Source organism: Dendrobates tinctorius, unplaced genomic scaffold, assembly GCF_039654945.1.
Source record: "Dendrobates tinctorius isolate UK_male_01 unplaced genomic scaffold, ASM3965494v1 ptg000011l, whole genome shotgun sequence".
Lineage (NCBI taxonomy): Eukaryota > Metazoa > Chordata > Amphibia > Anura > Dendrobatidae > Dendrobates > Dendrobates tinctorius.
The window spans coordinates 38,366,315-38,385,361 of record NW_027361679.1 but is presented as its reverse complement, the minus strand read 5'-3'; the positions used below and the strand labels follow the sequence as shown (position 1 = coordinate 38,385,361).

Sequence of the window (19,047 nt, the reverse complement as noted above, 5' to 3'; positions counted from 1 at the left end):
CTTTCGGGATTTCCCCATGTCCGTTCTACAGGTCTCCTTAGACCACAGTTCACACAACACAGTTTGTCTCTTTTACGATACCACACAAGTCCTTGCTGGCACCACCACAGCTCCTGCTGTCACCGATCTCCGACACCTCCGGCTGCCGTTCACACACAGCTGCTGGTGTCACCTTCGTAACCCCACCGAGTTACAGGAAGCCAATTGTCACCTTCGTAACCCCGCCGAGTTACAGCCAGTCGCTTGTCACCTTCGTAACCCCGCCAAGTTACAGCAAGCCGCTTGTCACCTTCTTGACCCCACTGAGCCCCCGCACACTGACTTAAAAGGGTAAAGAGAAAAAAAACCAATACACACCACACAAAACTCACGTGTCCTGTCTGTGTGCTATTCAGGACGTCCGTCTCCTCCTATAGAAAGAACACCGTGAGCACAACTCAAGATGGTGCTAAGGTTAGGTTCCCAAACCGTTAAAGCAACAAATATGAACCTAGCACTCAACTTAAAGGTATTTGTAAGGCGGTTTATTGTAGTACACGAAAAAAGACGTTTCGGTCAATGTGACCTTCTTCAGTTACGTGTGGTATATAGATTGTGTAGAGCTTATAGGCATCTATCAGAAAGGACGATGATGCTTTAGGCATTGAGGAGAATGATCTCTCTAAGGTAATGAGCTTGTCAGTATATAGGAGAGGGGCAAACGTGCCTCCAGATGCGGTGTCCCAACACTGACCCTCCAGGACCTTGCTTACTGAACCCTCCAGGTACACAGTCTCTCTCACTGATCCCAGGTCAGTACAACACGAACACCTGTCTGTTACCTGTGTCGGCCACACAGGTCCTCGGGTACCTCATATCCACAGAGGCACCCTATCACAATCCACAGTCTTTCTCTGACCCCGGTCAGCATATCACACGGCTTTCAAGACCGTCAGCCCTCCTGGCTCAGCGTTGCCAGCACTGCACCATGTGCTTTTGGAAACCGTTGCCCTTAGCAACCGAATCCTGCAGACCTTGTCCGTTGCCCCTAGCAACAAGGCTTCAGCATTGCCCTTTGCATTTCTCCACCAATTGTAAGGTAGCACTGTCATTCAAGTAGGGGATACTCGCTTGGCAGCCAAATAATCAGGTCCGGCACGGGTTTTCCATAAAGCAATAACAATCCATGCGGTTTATTCAGGCATCATAAACCCACAGCAGCAACATAAAGTTCATCTAAACAGCATAGCATCCATGACAGAGCTTCACTCTGTTTATCCTGTAGTCATACAGGTTGTGCAATGTCCAGCACACAGGCTCTCGAGCCTCACAGTTATATCCCCTTTCAGGGTTACCTCATGGCTGCTTCATACTCCACACTTCAGACGTCCATTCCTTCCAGGGAACTATCAGGCACTTGCAGCCATTAAACACAGCCACGCCACGTGCTGTCAGGCAGGAAGCCCCATCTCGAACTTCCACAACGGACCAACCGGGTCCCAGCATTCACTCCATGTGACCTACCCTGGCCACTTTATATGGTCCGTAGCGACGCCCACCGGGTCACATGGCTATGACCTCATCACAGGTCCTTCACACTCACATAGTCTTTTACTACCAGCGTTTTCAGACACACCCCTGGGTGGATTTGTAGGTAGCTGGTCCTGCCCATCTCTCCAGCTACCTGAAGACTTCCCTAAGACATTGACGCGGAACCTCAGCAGTATCACTGCTGACCAACACATACACAAGTCTTCATCTCATGGCCACCCACCTTGAGATACATTACGATCATTCAGCATCCTACTCCTATCAGGACACTGGAAATGCTTATACGGGTGTCCTGGACCACCCACACAGCACCCCCTAGCGGACACAGTGGTCACTACACCACATATAGTAAGATATTATGGATTAAAGGATCCTGAATGCAGCTATAACTGTGACGCTGGTCAGGAAGGTCAAGTCAAGGAGTTCAAGGTCAGAAGCCAGGAGGGCACATGCAACAGAAAGAAGAGACAAAAGCGTAGTCAGATAACGTTCTGAGGTCAGAATGCCAGGAGGATAGAGGATCAGAGCAGAAGGTGTTAAACAGACCAATGATCAAAATTAGGTTTAAGGTCAGGCAACGAAAGATGAACATACAGAACTCAAAGCACAGATGAAACAAACCACACTTAGCTTAATGTACATCTGGCAGAGGTCTGGGAGAAACAGCTCAGTAGCTTGGCAATCACCTGGGATAATGAACACTTGGAGACAGCCAGTGCCTCCCAGTCTCAGATTAAGACTGAGTTCACACGTGGCAGTTTTTTTGCATTTCCGCGGCAGTTTTAACCGCGAGGTTTTGCCACGAAAACGCGAAAAATAAGCATCCCATGCATTCCTATGGGATTCCGCAATGCTGTGCTAATGCTGCGGTTTTTACCGCGGCGGAATCGCTTCGCGGTAAAAAACGCAGCATGCTCATTAATTTTGCGGAATCGCGGCGATCCCGCACCCATAGGAATGCATTGTTCTGCTTACTTTCCACATGTGGCTGTGCACACCATGCGAAAAGTAAGCAGAACATTTGCGGATGGTACCCACGGTCCGGAGGAGAGGAGACTGTCCTCCGGGCTTTAGGTACCATATCCCTGTAAAAAATAGAATTTAAAATAAAAAATATTGTTATTCTCACCTTCCGACGTCCCGTGCAGCCTTCCCGCCTCTCTCCACGCTCCCGGTCCCAGTAAGTCTTTGCGAGCAATGACGTCCGTTCTCGCGGTCATTCGCGCGACGTCATCGCGAATGACCGCGAGACGTCGCGATCCCGCGAGAACGGACGTCATCACGGTAATTGTCGCAAAGGATTACTGGGACTGGGAGCGTGGAGAGAGGCGGGAAGGCTGCGCGGGACGTCAGAAGGTGAGAATAACAATATTTTTTTTATTATTATTTTTTATATTCTATCTTTTACTATTGAGGCCGCATGGGCGGCCTCAATAGTAAAAAGTTGGTCACACTCGTCAAACACTGTTTGACGAGTGTGACCAACCTGTCAATCAGTTCTCCAAGCGATGCTACAGATCGCTTGGAAAACGCTAGCTATTCTGCAAGCTAACTACGCTTCCAAAATGCTAGTTTTTCCGCGGAATGGAGTTCCGGAATTCTCGCGGTAATTTCCGCGAGAGTTCCGCTACGTGTGAACCCAGCCTAAATTGTCGAGCTGTCAATCCATACACTGACAGCTCAGCACGCCCCTGTACCAGATTGGATGGCTGAGCTGTCAATAACTGTATCCCAGACACACTGAGGGGTGGAACCATGACAATAACTTTGTCTGTGTAACTAAGTATAATAATAATGCTAGCCATATTCACAATACTCCAAGGAAGCTTTGAAGTATTCTATGTAGAGACTAGTGATGAGCGAGTATCCTCGTTACTCGAGATTTCCCAAGCATGTCGCTGTAGCTGCATGACTTGCGGCTGCTAGACAACCTGAAAACATGTGGAGATTCCCTAACAAACAGGCAATCCCCACATTTATTCAGACTGGCTGGCAGCCGCAAATCTTGCAGCTACGGCGACAAAAACTAAATCTCCGAGCACATCCAAATACTCGGAGATTACCCGAGCATGCTCGGAAATCTCGAGTAACCAGTATACTCACTCATCACTAGTAGAGACCCATATATGGGTAATATACTAGGGAGTAAACCATTAATCTATAGCAGGAAAAGGTCCATGAAAGATATTATAGAACCTTCTTACCCAAAATTAGGGAGTAGAGCTAGTGGTTCGTGTAAGGCAAAAAGCACCATGTTTCCCAACTTTTAATTTCAGGCCATCAGGCTGACCCTCGTAGCATTAACTTAACCACCACTGAACAGATAGCGCAATCGCTTTCTAGATTTAAGGAGTTGTGTAGGTGTGACATGTCATGGGTTTCTTGCTTAGATTACTTGGCACTGAAAAGGTAAAATTTATCTCTGGAGCAAGTTTATTGAATGCTCTTGATAGTTTTTGTGATCTAAGTAACGCTTTATTAGATATTCCCCTGCCCCATATGGCTAGGATGTACACTAGGAAGGTGAATATTGTATTACTATTGTTTATGGTTAGGTAAATTCTCATTACATCGCATGTCAGTATCGCAAGATGTGAAGTCTCCTTCAGTTTGAGGGAGTTTTCAGTATTCCCGATTGGGAGGTACGATGGATTTATAAGTGAGTGAACCCATGCAAACACGGGAAGAACATACAAACTCCTTGCACATGTTGTTACTCATTTATATAGCGCCATTAATTTTCACAGCGCTTTACAGACATTATCATCACTATCCCCGATGGGGCTCACAATCTAAATTCCATATCAGTATATCTTTGGAATGTGGGAGGAAACCAGAGTATCCGGAGGAAACCCATGCAAACACAGGGAAAACATACAAACTCCTTGCAGATGTTGTCCTTGGTGGGATTTAAATGAAAAATGCTAAAATAAAAAAAAACTTGGAAAGCTATGAGCTCAATCCTTTGATTGAAGATCCTCATTTTATACCTTGGTAGCATGTGTCATGTGTCTTGTGCCTTGGTAGTGGGTCGCCCTCCCAGGGCTGTGGGGTACTCGGTACCGGGACGGTGGTTCTCCAAGAGGGGGTTTTGTCACGCCAGCTATGACCCGGTCCGTGGCCCTGGGCGCCCATTGTAGACAGCGGAAATGTTCATTGCACGTGTGGACAATGGTTGAAAGTTGGTATAGGAATGATTTGTGACTCCACCTGTGGTGTTCGGCAAGAGAGGTGTTAAGCCGACCCTGCGAACAGATCCTCTGGGACAGATGGTGTGGTGCAGCAATGATGTTGTAGCCCTCCACAGGTATGGCAGTAGTCCCAGGGCAGTGTAGGTGAGGAGATAGAAAGGAGACGTAGATGGTGCAGTGCCAGGCACAGAGATGTAGCAGTGTGGAGTGTGTGACCGCAGGAATAAGTGGAGGACACCAGGGCATGTAGTTCCAAAGCTTTACTCACAGTCTGTTGTGCATACAGATGAAGTACTCCCTTCCAACACTCCGCCAACATGTGCCTTTTCTGAACGTCTCCCCTTTTCCGCCTATAGTGAAGTACTCACAGTACTGAGTTACACTGGAGTTCCTCCTGTCAGATGTTCCTATCAACTCTACTTGTACGGCAGACTCCTTGCTACTAAGTCCCGGCTCACTCACGTTGCTGTTGTGCCCCCAAGTCTTGTGTGGGAATAAAGTGGTGACAACTTCTATTCCTCTGGTGTCTGCTGCAGGACCATTAGTATCCATACAACCTCGGGGACCGGTCCCCGGCCTTGCGCTGTGAACTTGGGAAGGGTTTTGCTCTAACCCTAATCCTCAGTCCTCCTCTTCTCCTTACATTCCGTTCAAATCTATCTTTCTTAAAAAGAGTCAGGATTTCCATCAATGTCTCTTTCCTGTGCCAGCAGACCCAGGTCACTGAGGTCCGCTGCAGCACTTCCCTCGTCCATCCCACTCCGGGGAACTTCTCTCTCCTTCTCACCCCGTCAGACTCACTGACTGACTGACTAAATCCTAAACTCTTCCCGCTCTTTTGGTGCCAACTAACTCCACCCGCCTCCCAGCACGCTTCGTGTTCCAAGAAGGGAGCCACCAAATGGTGCTTTGCTACACTACTATGTTGTGTGGGATGCAGGTGTTGGAGTGTGATCAGGTGTCCCCACCTTACCTGGATGGTGGGGTACCACACCTCAGGAGGAGGTGCAGTACCTCTGTGGCGACTGAACCCTCAGGGGCGCCACAGTAGCATGTGGGTTGTTTGGGCTTTCGTTATAATTTTTGTGTGTACCTAGTATCCTGAATGCTGACAGTTTGTAATATACTCCCTGGTAGCATCCTGCATGGGGTCCTAGGTATCAAACTAAGGGCTCACTTCCACTTGCCATTAAATTGGATGAATGAAATCTGATAAAAAAATTGGATTGCATTCATACCAATTTATTCCTATTGTTTTCTTATCAATTGTGTTTTTTCTTGCTCTGATCGGATCGTGATCGAACGGGGAAAAAAATTGCAGCATGCTTTGATTGCATGCTGAATTTGGATTCTACGCACCCATGTACAGTCTATAGGTGCATGTGAAGCATCGCACTGCACTCGGATATCATCCGAGTGCAGTGGGATTCCCACTGACGCCGGCATCAGAGGAGATGGAGAAGTTAATTTCTTCATCTCCTCCGCACCTGTGCTGTGATTCTCTCATGCTCGCAGCAGAGCAGGAGCCGAGTGTAATTAGCGTATGGCAGCTAATGATCTCGCATCGGATTTGATTGGGTGAGCAGCTCTTTCCTGATTCTGATGGAGCTGCTCACTCCCCGACTCCATCCACAGACACTTTCATACACGCGTCACTATAGACTAAGGTTCTGCAACAGCTGGGGTGTATTTTGTGGCATATATGTAGATATTAGTGATGGGCGAACATGCTCGGATTACATCTTATCCAAGCATGCTCGGTTATTATCTGAGCATCTGTGCATGCTTGTACATTATGTTCGAGTTTCTGCGGCTGCATGATGTGTAGCTGTTAACCTCAACACATGTGTGAATTACATAACAAACAGGCAATCCCCACATATGTTGAAGCTGTCTAACAGTCACTAATCACGAAGTCGCTGAGATTCGAACTTAATATACAAGAATGCCCAGATGCTCAGATAAAATGCAAACATAAGACATTATCTGAGCACATTCGCTCCTCACTAGTGTTGAGCATTCCGATACCGCAAGTATCGGGTATCGGCCGATACTTGCTGTATCGGAATTCCGATACCGACTTCCGATATTTTTTCAATATCGGAAGTCGGCATCGGAATCGGAAGTTCAAAGTTGATTGACAGCCTGACATCATCACGATGCGCGGTGTGTGCGCATCATGATGCGCCGTCATTTCGGGCCTTCCGGGGGTCTCTGCCGGCCTGCCGGGGGGCTGTGCCGGCCTGCCGGGGGGCTGTGTGGACTGCCCGGGGTCTGTACCGGCCTGCCGGGGGGCTGTGCCGGCCTGCCGGTGGTCTGTGCACCCTGTGGGGGTCTGTACCGGCCTGCCGGGGGGCTGTGCCGGCCTGCCGGTGGTCTGTGCACCCTGTGGGGGTCTGTACCGGCCTGCCGGGGGGCTGTGCCGGCCTGCCGGGGGGCTGTGCTGATGTCCGGGGGTCTGTGCAGGCATCGTCCGATGGGACTACAAGTCCCATCTGGCGATGCCTGCTACCATGACAGTGATTGACACATTAGCCAATGATGGGACAGTAGTAGTCCCATCATCCGGCTAATGTGTTAAATGTTAAAAAAAAAAAAAAAATACTACATACATACTACATGCATGCTACATACATACTACATGCATGCTACATACATACTACATGCATGCTACATACATACTACATGCTACATACATACTACATACATACCACATATATACTACATGCATGCTACATACATACTACATGCTACATACATACTACATACATACTACATGCATGCTACATACATACTACATGCTACATACATACTACATATATACTACATGCATGCTACATACATACTACATGCTACATACATACTACATATATACTACATACATACTACATACATACTACATGCATGCTACATACATACTACATGCTACATACATACTACATATATACTACATGCATGCTACATACATACTACATGCTACATACATACTACATATATACTACATACATACTACATACATGCTACATACATACTACATGCTACATACATACTACATATATACTACATGCATGCTACATACATACTACATGCTACATATATACTACATGCATGCTACATACATACTGCATGCTACTTGCATGCTACATACATACTACATACATACTACATGCTACATACATACCACATATATACTACATACATACTACATACAATACATTCATACAATACATACATAGACATACAGTACATATAACATAGAGTAACATACTTACCAATACTTGTCACATTGTTCCCCGAAGCCATTGTCTTTTACGGAATAAATATTAACATAACAAACCACAAAAATACTCACCCACGATCCGAAGCAGTCCACGAGTGTGTCCCACGACGATCTTGGGTAGAGAACTGCAGCATCAGCTGTTGCTGCCGTTCTCTACGGGCTGCAGGAATCCAATGACGGAAGGTAGGTATCCTTCCGCACTGTATTCCTCCGCCACTTAAAAAAAAAAAAGTCCCTAGTCTCACTTTATGCCATTGCTGCGTGGGAATATATGTAGTATGCATGTTGCATGCATGTAGTATATATGTAGTATGTATGTTGCATGTAGTATGTATGTAGTATGTATGTTGCATGTAGTATATATGTAGTATGAATGTAGCATGTATGTAGTATGCATGTTGTATGTATGTAGCATGTAATTTTTTTTTTTTTTTTACATTCAACACATTAGCCGGATGATGGGACTACTACTGTCCCATCATTGGCTAATGTGTCAATCACTGTCATGGTAGCAGGCATCGCCCGATGGGACTTGTAGTCCCATCGGACGATGCCTGCACAGACCCCCGAAGCCTGCACAGCCCCCCGGCAGGCCGGCACAGCCCCCCGGCAGGCCGGCACAGCCCCCCGGCAGGCCGGCACAGCCCACCGGAGCCTGCACAGCCCCCCTGGCAGGCCGGCACAGCCCCCCAGCAGGCCGGCACAGACCACCGGAGCCTGCACAGACCCCCTGGCAGGCCGGCACAGCCCCCCGAAAGGCCCGTACAGACCCCAGAGAGGCTGTACAAGGGAAAAACAGGATTTTTCTTATTCCGATACCGGAAGTCCCATAGACTTGAATGGGACTTCCGGTATCGGAATCGGCGATACCGATACTTTTTTTTAAGATCGGCCGATCCATTCCGATCCGATACTTTGAAGTATCGGACGGTATCGCTCAACTCTACTCCTCACTAGTAAATATATATCACTATAGACTGAAGCTCTGCAGCAGTTGAAGTGTGGTATATAATGCATGTAGATATACACACACATCATTATAGCCTTAGGTTCTGCAGCAGCTGAAGTACTTAATGTGGTATTTACAGTATGCTGATACACGCACATCGCTCCACACAGCAATGGCATAAAGTGAGACTAGGGACTTTTTTTTTTTTTAAGTGGCGGAGGAATACAGTGCGGAAGGATACCTACCTTCCGTCATTGGATTCCTGCAGCCCGTAGAGAACGGCAGCAACATCTGATGCTGCAGTTCTCTACCCAAGATCGTCGTGGGACACACTCGTGGACTGCTTCGGATCGTGGGTGAGTATTTTTGTGGTTTGTTATGTTAATATTTATTCCGTAAAAGACAATGGCTTCGGGGAACAATGTGACAAGTATTGGTAAGTATGTTACTCTATGTTATATGTACTGTATGTCTATGTATGTATTGTATGAATGTATTGTATGTAGTATGTATGTAGTATATATGTGGTATGAATGTATTGTATGTAGTATGTATGTAGTATATATGTGGTATGTATGTAGCATGTAGTATGTATGTAGTATGTATGTAGCATGCATGTAGCATGCAGTATGTATGTAGCATGCATGTAGTATATATGTAGTATGTATGTAGCATGTAGTATGTATGTAGCATGTAGTATGTATGTAGCATGCATGTAGTATATATGTAGTATGTATGTAGCATGTAGTATGTATGTAGTATGTATGTAGCATATATGTAGTATGTATGTAGCATGTAGTATGTATGTAGCATGCATGTAGTATGTATGTAGTATGTATGTAGTATATATGTAGTATGTATGTAGCATGTAGTATATATGTAGTATGTATGTAGCATGTAGTATGTATGTAGTATGTATGTAGCATGTAGTATGTATGTAGCATGCATGTAGTATATATGTAGTATGTATGTAGCATGTAGTATGTATGTAGTATGTATGTAGTATGTATGTGGTATGTATGTAGTATATATGTAGTATGTATGTAGCATGTAGTATGTATGTAGCATGCATGTAGTATATATGTAGTATGTATGTAGCATGTAGTATGAATGTAGTATGTATGTGGTATGTATGTAGTATATATGTAGTATGTATGTAGCATGTAGTATGTATGTAGCATGCATGTAGTATATATGTAGTATGTATGTAGCATGTAGTATGTATGTAGTATGTATGTAGTATGTATGTGGTATGTATGTAGTATATATGTAGTATGTATGTAGCATGTAGTATGTATGTAGCATGCATGTAGTACATATGTAGTATGTATGTAGCATGTAGTATGTATGTAGCATGTAGTATGTATGTAGCATATATGTAGTATGTATGTAGTATGTATGTAGCATGCATGTAGTATATATGTAGTATGTATGTAGCATGTAGTATATATGTAGTATGCATGTTGCATGCATGTAGTATATATGTAGTATGTATGTTGCATGTAGTATGTATGTAGTATGTATGTTGCATGTAGTATATATGTAGTATGAATGTAGCATGTATGTAGTATGCATGTTGTATGTATGTAGCATGTAATTTTTTTTTTTTTTTTACATTCAACACATTAGCCGGATGATGGGACTACTACTGTCCCATCATTGGCTAATGTGTCAATCACTGTCATGGTAGCAGGCATCGCCCGATGGGACTTGTAGTCCCATCGGACGATGCCTGCACAGACCCCCGAAGCCTGCACAGCCCCCCGGCAGGCCGGCACAGCCCCCCGGCAGGCCGGCACAGCCCACCGGAGCCTGCACAGCCCCCCTGGCAGGCCGGCACAGCCCCCCAGCAGGCCGGCACAGACCACCGGAGCCTGCACAGACCCCCTGGCAGGCCGGCACAGCCCCCCGAAAGGCCCGTACAGACCCCAGAGAGGCTGTACAAGGGAAAAACAGGATTTTTCTTATTCCGATACCGGAAGTCCCATAGACTTGAATGGGACTTCCGGTATCGGAATCGGCGATACCGATACTTTTTTTTAAGATCGGCCGATCCATTCCGATCCGATACTTTGAAGTATCGGACGGTATCGCTCAACTCTACTCCTCACTAGTAAATATATATCACTATAGACTGAAGCTCTGCAGCAGTTGAAGTGTGGTATATAATGCATGTAGATATACACACACATCATTATAGCCTTAGGTTCTGCAGCAGCTGAAGTACTTAATGTGGTATTTACAGTATGCTGATACACGCACATCGCTATAGACTCTTAACCTCACAGTGCTTCTATGTCAAGGGTAATGTGAGAACATGTAAAGCTCTCTCACCGCTGTGGATGTGATGTGGGAACATGTGAGGCTCTCTCACCACTGTGGATGTGATGTGGAGACATGTGACGCTCTATCACCACTGTGGATGTGATGTCGAGACATGTGATGCTGTGTCACCACTGTGGATGTGATGTGTGGACATATGAAGCTCTATCACCACTGTGGATGTGATGTGGGGAATGTGAAGCTCTGTCACCACTGTGGATGTGATGTGGGGACATATGATGCTCTATCTCCACTGTGGATGTGATGTGGAGACATATGACGCTCTGTCACCACTGTGGATGTGATGTGGGGACATGTGACCCTGTATCACCACTGTGGATGTGATGTGGGGACTTGTGAAGCTCTGTCACTGCTGTGGATGTGATGTGGAGACATGTGATGCTCTATCACCGCTGTGGATGTGATGAGGAGACATGTGATGCTCTATCACCACTGTGGATGTGATGTGGGGACATATGAAGCTCTATCACCACTGTGGATGTGATGTGGAGACATGTGATGCTCTATCACCACTGTGGATGTGATGTCGAGACATGTGATGTTGTGTCACCACTGTGGATGTGATGTGGAGACATGTGATGCTCTATCACCACTGTGGATGTGATGTGGAGACATGTGATGCTCTATCACCACTGTGGTTGTGATGTGGGGATATGTGACGCTCTATTACCACTGTGGATGTGATGTGGGGACATGTGACGCTCTATTACCACTGTGGATGTGATGTGGAGACATGTGATGCTCTATCACCACTGTGGATGTGATGTGGGGACATGTGAAGCTCTATCACCACTGTGGATGTGATGTGGAGACATGTGACGCTCTATCACCACTGTGGATGTGATGTCGAGACATGTGATGCTGTGTCACCACTGTGGATGTGATGTGGAGACATGTGACGCTCTATCACCACTGTGGATGTGATGTGGAGACATGTGATGCTCTATCACCACTGTGGATGTGATGTGGGGACATGTGAAGCTCTATCACCACTGTGGATGTGATGTGGAGACGTGATGCTCTATCACCACTGTGGATGTGATGTCGAGACATGTGATGCTGTGTAACCACTGTGGATATGATGTGGGGACATGTGACGCTCTATTTCCACTGTGGATGTGATGTGGGGATATGTGACGCTCTATTTCCACTGTGGATGTGATGTGGAGACATGTGACGCTCTATCACCACTGTGGATGTGATGTGGAGACATGTGATGCTCTATCACCACTGTGGATGTGATGTGGGGACATGTGAAGCTCTATCACCACTGTGGATGTGATGTGGAGACGTGATGCTCTATCACCACTGTGGATGTGATGTGGGGACATGTGAAGCTCTATCACCACTGTGGATGTGATGTGGGGACATGTGAAGCTCTATCACCACTGTGGATGTGATGTGGAGACATGTGATGCTCTATCACCACTGTGGATGTGATGTCGAGACATGTGATGCTGTGTAACCACTGTGGATATGATGTGGGGACATGTGACGCTCTATTTCCACTGTGGATGTGATGTGGGGATATGTGACGCTCTATTACCACTGTGTATGTGATGTGGGGATATGTGACGCTCTATTACCACTGTGGATGTGATGTGGGGACATGTGACCCTGTGTCACCACTGTGGATGTGATATGGAGACATGTGACGCTCTATCACCACTGTGGATGTGATGTGGGGACATATGATGCTCTATCTCCACTGTGGATGTGATGTGGAGACATATGACGCTCTATCACCACTGTGGATGTGATGTGGGGACATGTGACCCTGTGTCACCACTGTGGATGTGATATGGAGACATGTGACGCTCTATCACCACTGTGGATGTGATGTGGGGACATATGATGCTCTATCACCACTGTGGATGTGATGTGCAGACATGTGACGCTCTATCACCCCTGTGGATGTGATGTGGGGACATATGATGCTCTGTCACCACTGTGGATGTGATGTGGGGACATGTGACCCTGTATCACCACTCTGGCTGTGATGTGGGGACATGTGACCCTGTATCACCACTGTGGATGTGATACGGAGACATGTGATGCTCTATCACCACTGTGGATGTGATGTGGGGACATGTGAAGCTCTATCACCACTGTGGATGTGATGTGGGGACATGTGAAGCTCTATCACCACTGTGGATGTGATGTCGAGACATGTGATGCTGTGTAACCACTATGGATATGATGTGGGGACATATGACGCTCTATTTCCACTGTGGATGTGATGTGGGGATATGTGACGCTCTATTACCACTGTGGATGTGATGTGGGGATATGTGACGCTCTATTACCACTGTGGATGTGATGTGGGGACATGTGACCCTGTGTCACCACTGTGGATGTGATATGGAGACATGTGACGCTCTATCACCACTGTGGATGTGATGTGGGGACATATGATGCTCTATCACCACTGTGGATGTGATGTGGAGACATATGACGCTCTGTCACCACTGTGGATGTGATGTGGGGACATGTGACCCTGTATCACCACTCTGGCTGTGATGTGGGGACATGTGACCCTGTGTCACCACTGTGGATGTGATATGGAGACATGTGACGCTCTATCACCCCTGTGGATGTGATGTGGGGACATATGACGCTCTGTCACCACTGTGGATGTGATGTGGGGACATGTGACCCTATATCACCACTGTGGCTGTGATGTGGGGACATGTGACCCTGTATCACCACTGTGGATGTGATGTGGAGACATGTGACGCTCTATCACCATTGTGGATGTGATGTGGGGACATGTGATGCTGTGTAACCACTGTGGATATGATGTGGGGACATGTGACCCTATATCACCACTGTGGCTGTGATGTGGGGACATGTGACCCTGTATCACCACTGTGGATGTGATGTGGAGACATGTGACGCTCTATCACCATTGTGGATGTGATGTGGGGACATGTTACGCTCTATCACCACTGTGGATGTGATGTGGAGACATGTGACGCTCTATCACCACTGTGGATATGATGTGGAGACAGTGATTGTGCTGCTTTCCATAGATGAGGACACAGGGTCCTTGCTCTGTTATTTCCAATTCTGAAGTGATGACAGAGGTCAGCACAGGGGCAGATTACTGACAGCCAATGAGTGTGCAGAGGGCGGGGCTGGACACTGAGGCTGGGCGGTACCAGCTCTGACTGTGAGGTTAGATAGTAAAGCACATGGAGCTGTCAAGTTTGGTAGAGCCGTAGGTAAACAAAGTGGGTGCAGGGAATGAAGTGAAATTTATAAGGAACAAAAGGCAGAAACAAAAATCAAAATGTATAGGGGTGTTGTATATCACAATAGAGCACAGATTAGCTTAAAAAAAATATTGGATTTCAGGGTCAGACAACTTCTTTAGACTTACCCAAGAGATCATTCTGTGGTATCCAGTCATACAACACTGTATTCTCCCCTAATGCAACTGGTCTGTTGCCACTGTATCTCCAGATTACCTGTTTGAATTAGCAATAATAACAATTATTAGTTAGGTACATATACTGTATATGGACAGTGTGTGAAAAATGACACTGATTACAAGGACCACACACACACGAAGAGTCAAAAAAATCACCACACTCTGGCTGTAGAATAATCAACTTTCAGTAAGGGCAAATGCATACATTTTAAACAGTCTCCCTGCTTTTTCAATACACCTTGTCCATCTGTGAACAATCTCTTGAATTCCAGCACTAAAAATATTTTAGGTTAAACTACAGAGAACGAAATGTTCCACTTTCTTCCCCTCTTCATCAGTCATGAATCTTCATCCTTGCCTATCAATGCAAATCATAAGTGGGTCAGTCATTGTTTCTCGCAAGACAAGTCACAAATGAACTGACGTAATAAGTTCAAACCTGCACATCAGTGACATATTGTAAGTAAAGTACTGGTAAAAAAGCGTGGCCAACAGAAATTTTAATATTCCCACAGTGCGGAATGTTTTTATGTTTTTGACTACTGCGATCAGCCTGTATGGCCTAATGTGCTACTATGGCCTTCAGCATCTCTGGACATATCCATTTTTTCATCATTTGCTTATTATTATTAATATGTCTATCAATCCTATGATTTCCACAATTCCACAACTTTGCTTTCTTGATAATGCAATTACAATGTTGAGGAATGTGTGTGTATGTACGAGGGCAGCGCGGTGGCTCAGTGGTTAGCTGGGTTCGAATCCCGACAAGGACAACATCTGCAAGGAGTTTGTACGTTCTCTCCGTGTTTGTGTGGGTTTCCTCCTTTCCTCTGGGTACTCTGGTTTCCTCCCACATTCCAAAGACATACTGATAGGGAATTTAGATTGTGAGCCCCACCGGGGACAGTGATGATAATGTGCTGCGGAATACGTTAGCGCTATATAAAAATAAAAAAATAATAATAAATAAATAATAAATTATATATATATATATATATATATATATATATATATATATATATATATACAAACAGTCATATAAGAAAAAAATCCGCACTTTTTCTTATGGCAGCATACAACTGACAGCGCATGTTTTCCTGCACGTGACGATCCTCACAGCTCCACATGTCTGAAGAAGGTCCATTATAGAGACCGAAACGTTATTGAATGTACATCATGTGGATTATTAAGCTGTGAAAAATAAAAAGGAACTTCTTTTTGCATTTGGGAGTGCCGGATTTTTTTCTTATATGATTTATTGGGACTGGTATCCTGTTCTGAGCACCCCTTATCGAATTATCGGAGTGACGTGTCTTTTTGTTATACTATACAAACAGTCATGGCCGAAAGTGTTGGCACCCTTCAAATTGTTCCAGAAAATGAAGTATTTCTCCCAGAAAAGTAATTAAAGTACGTATGTTTGTTTTCTTTGTGTGTATTGGTACAAGACAAAAAAAAACAGAGGAAAAAAGGCAATTGGACTTCATTTCACACAAAACTCCCAAAATGGGCTGGACAAAATTGTTGGCTCCTTTCTAAAATTGTGAGTAAAGAACTTTGTTTCAAACATGTGGCGCTCGTTCAAGCTAACCTGTGGTAAGTAGCAAATGTGTGTAATATGAAAATCACAACTGAAACCAGATAAAAAGGGGAGATTTTGACTCAATCTTTTCATTGTATGTCTGGGTGTGCCACATTAAGCTTGGAGAACAGAATGAGAAGAGAACTGTCTGAAGACTTGAGAACCAAGAAAAATATCAACAATCTCAAGTCCATCTCCAGAGATCTTGATGTTCCTTTGCCCATGGTGTACAGCATAATCAAGAAGATTACATGCCATGACACTATAGCTAATCTCCTTTGATGTGAACGGCAGAGAAAAGTTGATGAAAAATTGCAACACAGGATGGTCTGGAGGGTGGATAAGCAGGCCCAATTGAGTTCCAAAGAAATTCAAGCTGTCCTACAGGTCAGAGTGCATCAGTGTCAGAGCGAACTACCCATGCATATTTCAATAAAATAAAATTATTTGGCTGGAAACCCAGGAGGAACCCAAAGCTAGACTGCAGTTTAAAAAATGTACGAAATGTACGTGAGCGAGCCAAAATCTTTCTGGGAAAGTGTCTTGAGGACAGATGAGACCAAGATAGAGCATTTTGGTAAAACACATAATTTTACTGTTTACCGAAAACAGAATGAGACCTACAAAGACCTACAGTCAAATATGGTGGAGGTTCAAAGATGTTTTGGGGTTGCTATGCTGCCTCTGGAATTGGGTGCCTTGACTGTGTCCAAGGCATCATGAAATCTGAAGATTATTAAAGGCTTCTGGGTCGCAATATAGTGCCTAGTGTCAGAAAGCTGCTTTTGCATCCTAGGTCATGGGTCTTCTAGCAGGACAATGACTCCAGACATACTTCAAGAACTACCCAGAAACGGATGAAAACAAAACGGTGGAAAGTTCTGAAATGGCCAGCAATGAGTTCAGATCTAAATCCAATTGAACACTTGTGGAGAGATCTTAAAATTGCCGTTGTGAGAAGTTACCCTTCAAATATGAGAGACCTGGAGCAATTTGCAAAAGAAGAATGGTCAAAAAATCAAGTTGAGAGTTGTAAGAAGCTTCCTGATGGATATAGGAAACGACTGATTACAGTTATTTATCGCAAAGGGTGTGCAACCAAATATTAAGTAGAGTGTGCCAACAATTTTGGGGGTTCTGTGAGAAATTATGTCCAATCTGCCGTTTTTTCATCATTTTTTTTGTGCTGATCCAATACACACAAAGGGAATAAACGTGTAAAACAAAACATGTAATTGAAGTAATTTTCTGGGAGAAATTCTTAATTTTGTGGAACAATTTCAAGGGTGCCAACACTTTCGGCCTTGATTGTATATTATCAATCAAAAATATACCACACACATTGTAAATTAGGTTCACTAACAATATGTACTCCTCTTGTAATTACCTGCTCACTACAGAAGGTCCCTACTTAAATGGAGATTGAAATGTCAGTGCTCTAATTTCCCCAGTTATAGTTAGTTTCTCACTTCCCCAGTTATAATTAATCCCACATGTCCCCTCTCCGGAGATGTCTTTATGGATTTTAATTTGTTTCTTTGACATTACAAATCTACTAACCCAAATGCACAAGTAGTCTGCTCCAATATTCTCAAAACCATATAAATAAACTGTAGATGTTCTGGAATCCTGCTTTGTGGAGCAATAAAACAAAATTAAAAGTTTTCAGTACTGTGGATAAGCGGTATGTCTGGAGGAGGGAAAATGGAGCATGCGCTGAAAAGAAAACTCTGCCTACAGTGAAGCATGGTGGAGACTCAGTGATTCTCCAGCTGCTTTGCTTCCTTTGGCACTGGAATCCACAGTGTGCGGAGGGCCAGTTGGATTCAATTAACTGCCTTAAGTCCTGAAGGAAAACGTTAAGCCTTCTGTGTGGAAGATGAAGCTTGGGTGTCATTGTACTTTACAACAGAAAAATGATCTCAAACTCCATCAAGACTTGGATTCAGAAGTCCAGAAAGATTCTTGAGTGGCTGTCACGGTTGGCTGATTTTAACCCCCTAGAAATCTATATGTTTGGTGACATCCGAAGTAATCCAGCATACAAACACATAAATATTTGTGAGCTGGAGGCCATTGCCAACGGAATAATTTTTTTAAAAATGCTGCCAGAAGCTAGTGCCTTACCATGCATCATGTTGGCAGCAGATCATAACAACCAAAGGTGCTCTAATTACTAACGACTCTATTTTGTACAGTCATGGCCAAAAGTTTTGAGAATGACACAAATATTAATTTTTACAAAGTCTACTGCTTCATTTTTTCTAATGGCAATTTGCATATACTCCAGAATGTTATAAAGAGTGATCAGCTTAACAGCAATTACTTGCAAAGTCAATATTTGCCTAGAAAATGAACTTTATCCCCCAAAACACATTTCAACATCATTGCAGCCCTGCCTTAAAAGGACCAGCTAACATCGTTTCAGTGATTGCTCCATTAACACAGGTGTGGGTGTTGATGAGGACAGGGCTGGAGATCAATCTGTCATGATTAAGTAAGAATGACACCACTGGACACTTTAAAAGGAGGCTGGTGTTTGGCATCATTGTTTCTCTTCTGTTAACCATGGTTATCTCTAAAGAAACAAGTGCAGTCATCATTGCACTGCACAAAAATGGCCTAACAGGGAAGAGTATCGCAGCTAGAAAGATTGCACCTCAGTCAACAATCTATCGCATCATCAAGAACTTCAAGGAGAGAGGTTCCCTTGTTGCCAAAAAGGCTCCAGGGCGC

The 19,047-nt window shown here is 44.7% G+C and overlaps 1 protein-coding gene across 4 annotated transcripts in view; it reads right to left on the bottom strand.

Annotated features, from left to right (window-relative positions):
• The window catches only part of LOC141046704 (UDP-glucuronosyltransferase 2A2-like), a 100,816-nt gene that overhangs the window by 38,480 nt on the left and 43,289 nt on the right, over window positions 1–19,047 (bottom strand). For all 4 annotated transcript variants that reach the window (XM_073541338.1, XM_073541312.1, XM_073541320.1 and 1 more), the window contains one exon: window positions 14,676–14,763. In XM_073541338.1, coding sequence (XP_073397439.1) covers window positions 14,676–14,763 — 88 coding nt within the window. The remainder of the gene's footprint in view (window positions 1–14,675; window positions 14,764–19,047) is intronic.